General features: G+C 42.6%; 1 protein-coding gene across 1 annotated transcript in view; it reads left to right on the top strand.

The window, feature by feature from the left end:
* The first annotated feature begins 378 nt into the window (after positions 1 to 378).
* The window catches only part of TSPAN13 (tetraspanin 13), a 31,655-nt gene continuing 20,767 nt past the window's right edge, over positions 379 to 11,266 (top strand). Inside the window, exon 1 of the mRNA XM_025379606.1 lies at positions 379 to 894. Coding sequence (XP_025235391.1) covers positions 832 to 894 — 63 coding nt within the window. The 5' untranslated portion in view covers positions 379 to 831. The remainder of the gene's footprint in view (positions 895 to 11,266) is intronic.

Raw genomic sequence — 11,266 nt, 5'->3', positions numbered from 1 at the left:
TTTTCCTTTGCATGCATGTATTCATAACGTTTATTAGTATTCTGCAAATCTTTATAGGATACGTCTGACCTGTCACAGGTCACAATTATAGGGCACATATCTTATTTTCTGAGAGAAGCAGGGATTTTATTCTTTTTTTAAAAAAATTGTTTCACTTATTTTCTCCCTTTCATTTCCCTCTACTTCGTTCTCTTTTAAATCTTTCACATGTTTTCATTCATTACTTGCTTCCTGCCTTCCTTCCTTGAATAAGACCAGGTGCTTAGTTTTGAAATCTCATTCAAAATGGTGCCACGTCATCTGCCAGGACCAAGAATCCAGAGGTGCTGTCATATTTCTCCTTGCCAGCGTGGATCTCCTCCGAGCCCCGCCCTCCCTCCTCACCTGCTCCTGGGGAAACCACGCCGATGTCGCCTACACCAGTTCTGGCCTGGGGCTCCCTCCTACACTGCCTTGGCCCCTTCCCCCTCTCCCGGGGACCGCTCCGCCCCTCCCGGATCCCGGCCGGCGGAGCGCATTTATTTGCATATTTCTACCTTTGTTCCCTGCCAGCGGCCAATCAGCGCGCTGGGCGAGACGAAGGGGCTGGGCGGGGCTAGGGCTCCGGCTCCGACTCCGACTCAGCTGCGGCGGCCGCAGGTTCCAGAGCTGGTCCGAACCGCCGCGCGCGCCCCGCGTATTGCAGCCCCAGGCCCCGGCCCCGGTCCCCCACCCACGTCCGCGCTGCTGCCCCTCCTGGGCCAGGCCCCAAAGGCAAGGACAAAGCGGCTGTCCGGGAACCTCCGCCGGAGTCGAATTTACGTGCAGCTGCCGGCAACCACAGGTTCCAAGATGGTTTGCGGGGGCTTCGCGTGTTCCAAGAACTGCCTGTGCGCCCTCAACCTGCTTTATACCGTGAGTATCCCCAGTCCGTGCCTGCCCGCTTGGGGGTTTTGCACCTGCTTGGGCGCTCTTTGGCTTCCCTGTCTGACCAGCGACTCACTGGTTGCATCCCGCGCCCCCTTCCCGGCTTCCCACGCTCTGCGCGCCCCCGGCCTCACCATCCGTCCCCGCCGGGGACCGGGCGCCGGCGCTTGTCGCAGTCTCTTCCTTTCGTTCATTGTGAAGCCGCCGTCTTTCAGGCTCGCTGGCCGCGTCTCTGCCACATTGCTCCACCCCGCCCCCTCACCCACCGCCTTGTTTTTCAAACATTTAACCGGACCTTCCCGCTTTCCCACCCCGAACCCTTCTGCTGCTCGCTTCTGGCATCCAAACGCGTCCGGGCCAGGCGTGGAGGCGCGAGAGCGGTCCGGGCTTGCGGACAATTTTGCAGAATGGCGTGACCTGAAACTGACGAGGCGGCATATGGCTGGTGTGCCCCTGGGTTAGCTCTACGTGCCCTCCGGATTTTAATTGAGGCCACTGAGTAGGTTCACAGGATGTCCGCTGCTTCCGAAGTTTGTTTCGTGCTCGCAGTAAAGGGATGCCTTTTTGTTGTTGTCAGTTTTGCTCGTACATGGTGCTTTTTCTGCGTGTCTTGTCCATGATCAATATCCTAACTCCATTTTAAACCAAGTCCTCCAGGAAATAAGCGAGCCCCCACCCAAGTCGTTTCTTTCCCTGCCAGCCAGCTTGGGCCTCTTAGTTTTAACGCTGCAGGCTATCTTTGTGATTTTTTGAGGCGCAATTCTGGGTGAACAGAAGGATGGGCAGGACAGATCGACGTTTATTGAATGCCTATCACGTCCCAGGTTTTACGTACACAATGTTCGTTCATCATGCTGCCAACCTGCAGAGGGAATGGGGCATTGTCTACATTTTATACATAAGGTAAACGACCAAAAAGGTTTTAATAAGTTTACATAGCTGGTAGTTGACGAGTCAGGAGTGGAACCTAGGCTGTGGAATCCAGATCTTTCCACAGGCTGCCTCTACCAGGCGGAAGAAACTTCCTCTTCTGTCATCATCCCTCCATTGTAGTCTTGCTCCCTTCTATAAATATACCTGGAGCTTTGCAGCACCCACCCTGAAAACGAACCCAGCACCGCTGCATTAGCAGAGAGCTAGGCCATCTGTGCAAGCTTAGATTACATCCTTGGAATAGAGAGGCTGCCTTGTGGTCACCAACAGGAGAAGGAGGTTGGGTCTTTTTACCATTATTCTTCCTTTGTATATGAACATGATTGCAAGCTTTGAAGGCAAGACAGAAACAGGCATTGAATACGCTTTTATGGCTGGTTAGTAAAGAATATAGTCAACATGGCCATTAATAGTAGACTTGGGGGAAAAAAATTTTAGAACACCTGGTGATACAGTTAGTTCCTTGGAGACACATGTCAAGTTTCAGATCAAAATTCATCTGTATCAACCTGAGGCATGCTTATCACCGTGGCTGTTTATTAAGTAAATGCTGACCAGTTCTCTAGTTTTTTTGTTTTTGTTTTTTTTTAAATCAATTTGAATGGCCTGCTTAGAACTTTAAATTCCTTATTTTGTGCCCTGAGTTCTGTTTTTTTTTTTTTCTGCCAATGATTTAGTCATCTATTTGCCAGACACTTAATCTTGCAGTGTCTGCTTACACAGAGTGGAATGTCTACTTTGCATACTTACTTGACTGAAGGGTCTATATAAATTAATGTATAATATTTTTTAGAAAGGCAAGTTATTTAAAAATGAAGTTCCACTGCTTTCTAGACTTACCATTTTTAGTTGTATTTAGAGTATATCAGGAAAGTGAGGCAAAAGAAAGGTGATTCTAAAGGGACATATTAAGACTATTTAATATCTATTCTAAATCATTGACCTTCAAAGTGTGTATTCTATTGGTTTTAATAGCTGCGCAGTAAAACTTAATGAATTGGAAATTCACGGGACAATAAAAATGGCTAGCTCTTTTAAATCATAGACTTTTTAGACAAAGGGACATTTCTTAAAATGAATTAGTGACTACTTGGTTCTTTTACATTGTAAATAGGCTTAAATAAATGTAGCAATTTAAAGTGGAGGCAAGTGACAGGTAAGGTGGATCAAGTCTTAGATAGATACTGAAAATGTGCTATGGCCGTTATTTAGCTTCTATTTCTCCCCTGATCTCTTTCTCAACATTTTAAGATGAAAAAAATGTGAGGCAGTTGGGGATGGTTTGAGCATGAAGATTTGGGAGATATTTCTTTATAAGTCATGAATAGAAACACTCTTTGTAGGTTCTAATCCCACCCTGGTCACTGTCTCTAAAATGTGCTCCACACTACAGGATTACATTTGAGGTCATTTCTAAAAGTGTTGGTTAAACCAGGATTGCATGTGGGAACAGCTGGTGCAAAAACCATGGCTGCCTGAAGCATCATCAGTGCTGTGTTGAAGCATTTTCTCGAGGAACTTAGGACTCTATCAGCTGAACTGTCCGCATGCTCTGGTAGCTTGCTAATGAGCCTGAGATTTGTGCCACGTTCATGGTCAGCTCAGAAAGCATGTCACTAAAAACAAGTTGCAAGTCCCAAACAAGGAAATTTGATCACTAGGCAGAATTTTTTTTTTTTTTTTTTTAAAGATGGGGTCTGTTCTGTTGCCCAGGCTGGAGTGCAATGGCATGATCTTGGCTCACTGCAACCTCTGCCTTCTGGGTTCAAGCGATTCTCCTGCCTCAGCCTCCTGAGTAACTGGGATCATAGGCGCACACCACCATGCCTAGCTAATTTTTTGATTATTAGTAGAGACAGGCTTTCACAATGTTGACCAGGCTGGTGTTGAATTCCTGACCTCAGGTGATCCACCTGCCTTGGCCCCCCAAAGTGCTGGGATTACAGGCATGAGCCACAGCACCCGGCTGGCAGAATGTTAGCAGTTGGTTTTTGTTGTTGTTTATGGCTTGATTATTTTAGTTAATAGGATCGCCAGTACTGAGCAAGCTTAAATTAGTGTAGTATGTGTTAACAGTTTGTAAATATAGAAGAAAAGGGGGAAGCTACATTCCCGAATTCACCTTCACGGTATTCTAAGAGAGTGACTTGCCTCAGAACTTCCTGCATTTAAAGAAACTTTCAGTTTCTTCATTCAACAAATACTTGAGTGCCTATTGTGTGCCAGGCTCTATTCTCAGTTTGGAAATACAGCAGCAAACCAAACAGGGCTTAAAAATCAATACGCTTTTATGAAGCCTCGTTTTTATTTACTCCCTTTTCTACACATGTTTTCAGGAGTTGTATTCAGTCAATAAATATTTGCCTACTGTGTGCACTCTTTTGAGAACTGTGGGAAATAAATACCTACAAAGGCAAATGCACCCTGAAGACAGGATCTAGATGAGAGATATGGAGTGGGAAAATTAAATGGTGTATAAGGAATATACTGACTTTAGGCACCATAAAATTTAGGAATGTGGGAGATATTTGTGGGTTAGAGAAGTAGGGGGAATAAAGGAGGTGTGATTGAATCAAGGAAATGTAGAAATAGTGTGTGGGTCTTTTTGATACCATTTAGGATATACATAAAAATGAAAATGATTTGGGAAAATGACATTTTTAATAGTTTATAGGAATATTTTAGGCTGAAAAGAGTTTGACAAATAGTGAAAAAACTTTTGAAAATTATGCTTAGCGATATGTGGGAAATTTTAGAAAATATGAAATAAATTTCGTATGAAAATATGTAATATTTTGGAGCTTTATAATATGTCTCTTTGTGCTTCTTAACCAGAGAAGAAAGCTCTATTGAAAACACCCAACCAGAAAAAAGGTAGCTGACTTAGTTAAATAGAACCAAACTGAAAAATATGACCAAGCGTCTATTTACTGGGACTTTTTAAGAGTCGCCCTGCCGGTTTTAAAATCAGGAGGGAAATTTCAGAAGTTACCGTTTTGTTTCTCCTGTGTGTGTTCATTCTTCTAACATCTGTCCATGTTTGTTTCTTTCTCTTTGTCATAATGCTTTTTCCTTATACTTTTGGTTGTTTTGAGAAAAATTCTCATGCAGCATAAAAATTATACCGAATTACATTATTTTGAAAACACATTAATTTATATTTTTATCATCTCTGAAATTGGGATGCATTTTATTGTTTTTATTTTTATTTTTGAGATGGAGTTTCACTCTTGTTGCCCAGGCTAGAGTGCAGTGGTATGATCTTGGCTCACTGCATCCTCCGCCTCCTGGGTTCCAGCGATTCTCCTGCCTCAACCTCCCGAGTAGCTGGGATTACAGGTGCCCGCCACCACGTCCAGCTTATTTTTTCTATTTTTAGTGGAGACAGAGTTTCGCCATGTTGGCCAGGCTGGTCTCGAACTCCTGACCTCAGATGATCCGCCCGCCTCGGTCTCCCAAAGTGCTGGGATTACAGGCATGAGTCACTGCTCCCAGCCTGAGATGCATTTTATAGTAGATAAAGTGTGCAATATCTATTAGATAAAAAAATATGACCATACAATTTATGGGAAGAAAATTCTGTTTTTTAATCTGTTAGATAAAAAATATGTCCATACAAATTATGGGAAGAAAGATCACTGGATTTATGAAGAAAACTGAAACTTTTCTAACTCTATTACTAGACAGACAGCTTACTTTGAGTTTCAGTTTCTTCATGTGTAAATTGGTGATGATATTTTTCAGTCTTCCTTCATGAAGCTGTGTATGGATAAAATCAGATAGTGTATAAATGCTTTAGATGTATAATAGAAATAAGTTGTTACAGCTTCAGGTGGAAAAAGTTGAATTTTGCTGAATTTATAGACTTGGCTGCTTCTTTGCAGCTATTCTTCACAGGTAAAACTTGCGTAAAGAAAATGCATATAAAACAATATTTTGTTTCTTTTAGCCTGTAGTGATCAAGATTAAATGCAGAAGCACAGCTAAATATTTTAAAGCATGAAAGTTAGCATTAGGTTAAAAAGTAGTAATATTAAGTAGGAATTACTTTTACTTATCCACTGTAGAATTGGGTATTTCTTGTAATATCCTTTTTTTTTTCCCCATTATTGGCCAACCTTTCAAACATGTCTGTGGATTTCCTCTACCCTCTCTCTTGAACAAATATATTTCCTGCAAAATTGTATTATAATTGTAACTGGTTGGGGTTATTTGTGAGTCTAATGCAAGTATAAGATGTGCCCAAGTTATTTTCTTTCTGTTCTTTATTGTAATCATGAATATTAATTGAGCATCAATAGCAGTGAATGAAACCCCAATGGCGTGCCTTCATGGACTTTACGTTTATGGGGGCAGACAGATGATAAATAAGTAAGTAAATTATATATCATATTAGAAGGTAAATAAGTGCTATGGAGAAAAATAAAGCAGAGTAAAAGGAACGATGGGTGGGGCAGTGGAGTGGATGTGGGAGGATGGGTACACAGCTTCACGTGTGGTGGTCACGCTTGGCCTGCATAGAAAGAAAACAGTGTAAGAAAGGTGTTAAACTGTTCTTGCATTGCTATAAAGAAATACCTGAGACTGGATAAAGAAAAGAACTTTAATTGGCTCATGGTTCTGCAGGAAACATAGTGCTGGCATCTACTTCTGGTGAGGGCCCCAGGAAGCTTACAATCATGGCGGAAGGGGAATGGAAGCCTCTGTGTCACATGGGGAGGGTGAGGGGGAGGTGCCAAACACTTTTCAAACACTTTAAACAACCAGATCTCATGTGAACTCAGAGGGAGGGTTCACTTATCACTGAGGGGATGGTGCCAAACCATTCATGGCAGATCCACCCCTACGAATCACCTCCCACCAGGCCCTACCTCTAACATTGGGGATTGCATTTCGACATGAGATTTAGAGGAGACAAATATCCAAACTATATCAAAAGGCTTAAAGGAGATGAAGAACAGTTATCTGGGAAAAGTGTTTCAGGTAGAGGAAATGGTCTTTGAAAAGATCCTGATGGAAGAATATTTCTGCTTTTTCTTTTCTTTTCTTTTCTTTTCTTTTCTTTTCTTTTCTTTTCTTTTCTTTTCTTTTCTTTCCTTTCCTTTCCCTTTCTTTCCTTTCCTTCCTTCCTTCCTTCCTTCCTTCCTTCCTTCCTTCCTTCCTTCCTTCCTTCCTTCCCTCCTTCCCTCCTTCCCTCCTTCCCTCCTTCCCTCCTTCCCTCCTTCCCTCCTTCCCTCCTTCCCTCCTTCCCTCCTTCCCTCCTTCCCTCCTTCCCTCCTTCCTTCCTTCCTTCCTTCCTTCCTTCCTTCCTTCCTTCCTTCCTTGTATTGCTCTGTCACACAGTGGCATGATCTCAGCTCACTGCCGGAGAGCTGTCTCCTGGGCTCAAGTGATCCTCCCACATCAACCTACCGAGTATCTGGGACTATAGGCATGTGCCACCATGCCTGGCGAATTTTAAAAACTATTTTGTAGAGACAGGGTCTGTGTTGTCCGGGCTAGCATTGAACACCTGGCCTCAAGCAATCCTCCCACCTTGACCTCCCAAAGTGCTTGGATTACGGGTGTGAGCAACTGTGCCTGGCCAGGAGTAGTATTGCTGGTTTATGCAAGGGACAGATGAGTCAAATATGAGTGTGACAGAGCAAGCAGGCAGTGCAGTGTAGGAAATGAGGTCAGAGAAGTAATGGGTGGACCCAGGAGAGCACTATAGGGACATGAGCTTTTATACCAAGTGAAATAGGGAGCCAATGGTGTGTTTAGGTTTGAGGGCTGATATAGTCTGATTTTTATATAAAAGGCTATATGACTCTTGAGTTAAGAATAGATTATAGATGGCACAGGTGGGAGCATTGAGACTAGTTACAAGGCTATTGCTACAATTTGCGCATGAGATGATGGAGGCTTGGATTAGTATGGTGGCAACAAAATTAAAAGAAATAGATTCTGAGACTGTTTTGGAGGTAGGGCGACCTGATTTACTGAAAGAGACAAGTCACAGATTACTTATGATTTGTGGCTCAAGGAACTGGCAGGATAGATTTGCCATTAACTAGGATGGGGAAAATGGTAGGTGGAGCAGGCTTTGGGATGAATTAGAGGATTCAGTATTAGATGCAATGCCAAAGAAACCCAAGTGGAAATGTCAGGTAGCACTTATAGTAACCACACTGTCTTTCAGGGGAGAGGACTTTCTGGAGATTTAAGTTCAGGGAGCCATTTAAAGAGTTGGGATTGGATGAAATCAACAAGTTAGTGAGAGTAGATAGAGAAGGGCAGTGGTCCATGGATTGAAGCAGTGCCATTCATACATCAAGAGATGCAGGAGATGAGGAACATTCAGCAAGGGAGCCTGAAAAGGACTGGCCAGTCAGGTAGGAGGAAAATTGCAGAGAGGTTGGTGTCTCAGAAGTCAAGTGCAAACCCTTTCAAGGAGATGGGGACCAAGAGTTGGTTCCTGAATTTGTCAGTGAAGAAGGCACTGAAAAGAGCAATTACCGTTTTATTTTTCTTATAATCCTCTGAACAATAAAGGCCATGTCCCAGTCATTCTGGCTTTCCTGCCTGCCCGCCACAGCCCTGGCATGTGGTTGGCATTTAGTTAATTGAATGCAGGAATCAGTACAGGGTTCTTCTACCCATACTTCATTTCTTGACTTCCAGAAATGCTCCAAAGAAGGAGGTGGTAGGGTGGGGTTGGAACTTTGTTGGCAGCTGTGGAAGTCACCTCAATTAGTTGGAAAGTGACAAGTGGAGGTCCCTTACTTTCAGTCACCTTTATATAATTTCCATATACCTTGTATTTTTTGTTTAGTAAGTATAAAAGCAATGGCATCATAGAGAACCATAATGAAGAAAAATATTTGCAAGAGCACTTCAGGCTTTCTGTGTCATTTGAAGAATGATCCTAAAGCAATCAAAGAACTGAGGTTTTGGCTTCAACACTCAATGTCTGGCTATTTAGCAAAATCTAGATTATTTATAGAGTTTTCACATTTCCATCCAGACGTTTGGCATCGTAGAAACACATGCTTGATCTTTTCGGAATTGCTCTTTAGTTTTCCACATTAAGCAGAAGTTCAGAAGAGAGGTCAGTATTCACACATAATTCCTCATTGTGAGTGTTGAGGCACATTGAGGAAGATAGTCTGGGGCTTTGTTTTCTTTTTTTAGGGGCAGGGTCTCACTCTGTCACCAAGGCTGGAGTGCAGTGTGTGATGATAGCTTACTGCAGCCTTGAACCCCTGGCTCAAGCAATTCTCTCACCTTCTCTCCTTCTGAGTAGCTAGAACTACAGGCATACTCTACCCTACCCAGCTAATTTAAAAAATTGTTTTTGTAGAGACAGGTCTTGCTATGTTGCCCAGGGTGATCTTGAACTCCCGACCTCAAGCAATCCTCTCGCATTGGCTTCCCAAAGTACTGAGATTACAGATGTGAGCCATTGAACCTGGCTACCTTTGTTTTCTTTACATGTCTATGGATGCCATATTACATTTTGTTGGTAGAGTCCTTCTGTATCTTACTGCTGTTTTAAATTTGCTTGCCTTCCACTACCGTCATAACTTCTCTCTTGCTTTAGTGCTAACAAAACATTTTTGAATAATTTACAACATCTAATCTGGCTTTTTCAAATGTTTTAAATTCTTTCATCCTCAAAGCAATTCACTTACCTTGGAAGAATTTTGATACTCAAAAAAAAAAAAAGGTAGTTGTTTTCACAATATTAAAATCTGCCTTTTCATCTTGTTTTTGAAATGTGGTGGATATTTGATGAAAGATTGAAGGTTACGTAGACAGAGAATAATATGGAACATCATTAGGCTGACTTTCTTCCCCTCCAAATATTTTATAGATTGGAGAATTAGCATTTCCTTGTCCTGAAAGGGTAATGAGCAATATCATATGCTCTTTCATTCAACAGTATGTTTTGAGCACCTCTTCTGCTTCACAGTCTTGGCCAGGTGCTAGGAATATAAGATAACTTGGGCCTTGATTGTCTGGCGCTTAAAGTGTAGAAGGCCCATCAGAAGAATTCCAAGGATGGCTGGGAGGAGGAATGGTGGCTAATGAATAACCTCGGACGATAATCCAGGCCCTTCACATCTTGGGATTTGTCAGCCTTGGAGTATGGACTTTATCTCGAGATCAGAAACAAAGGACAGCCAGCGTAGAAGTGACCTGATCTGACTGGCTTTAAAACAAAGACCACAATGTTAGGAAAAGAGTTTAGCCCAAAGTAATAGAAACCCATCTATCACTGCTTAAAATGGTAAGGTTTATTATTTTCATGGAAAAAGAAGTCAAGACCCAGGTAACCCAGGGCGTGTGCACAATTCAAGCATATTGTCATGGGCCTAGTCTCCGTCAACTTTCCTGCCCAACTGTCCTTGGCATGCCGCCAAATTACATACAAAACTCTAGGTACCATGAATTGTTCCATGCCAGGCAGAAGATGGTCTAAAATGTCTTTCCTTGTAAAGCTTTGTCTTTTGGGGGAAACAGATCTATTGAAATATTATTGACACAGTAAGGTGAATATACTTAAAGTGTAGCATTTGATAAGTTTTGGCATATGTATACACCTGTGAACCCATGACCACATTCAAGACCTCTGAAAATCTCCTCATCCTTCTTTGAAATCCCTTTTTCCCACCCCTAAACCCCCCTCCTAGTCTGCAGGCAACCATGGACCTGCTCAGTGGTAAAACTTACATTGGTGTTAAATTTAGTAACGCCAAGGAGGGTGTTTGTAGAAAAAAGATGGGACATTCCTCTGGCTCATTGATTCCATTCTTCTTTTGATGGCAGAGTAAGAAGCTTTAGGGATGTCTTTTCAGCTAAAAGGGAGTGCTCATGGTTTTAAAAACTTATTGACAAGGTGAGAATTTAGATTTGGGGTTGGTAAGGAAGGTGGTCTCAATGGTGAAGGTAAATAGGGTCAGTGCAAATTTGCAGGTATTAAAAAATTGTGATAAACACAAGATGAAGCTTATATTAATCAGGTTACTTCATGGGTTATCGATGTTCTTGAAACAATCATATTGGCTCATATAACTGGGACATCCAATAGTTGGGTCATAAGCTTTTGCGGGATCAAGGGACTCAGAAGTCGCTCGCCCCTTTCATCTGCTTTTCAGCTTAGCTTGCCTCTGCTTGGTTTCTTTTGGGGGCTAGATCTTTCCCTGTACATGATGGCCACTGGCAGAATCAATGTCGTCCTTATAGCTTGCTAGGTTAGATGAACCTATTGTTTTTTTCCTTTCAGTATTCCTTTACCGATCTTACAGGACACGCTTATTGACCCTGTTGGCTTATGGACCCATCCCTTGGATCAATCACTGTCGATAGAAGGATGGGCAACCATGGTTGGTAGGCCAGAATTTTGTGTGTCTGCTGCTGATGATGGTCAGAGGGGCCAGTCATT

This window comes from Theropithecus gelada, chromosome 3 (assembly GCF_003255815.1).
Source record: "Theropithecus gelada isolate Dixy chromosome 3, Tgel_1.0, whole genome shotgun sequence".
Classification (NCBI taxonomy): domain Eukaryota; kingdom Metazoa; phylum Chordata; class Mammalia; order Primates; family Cercopithecidae; genus Theropithecus; species Theropithecus gelada.
Note: the sequence above shows the minus strand (reverse complement) of the source record. Positions and strands in the feature narration are given on the sequence as shown.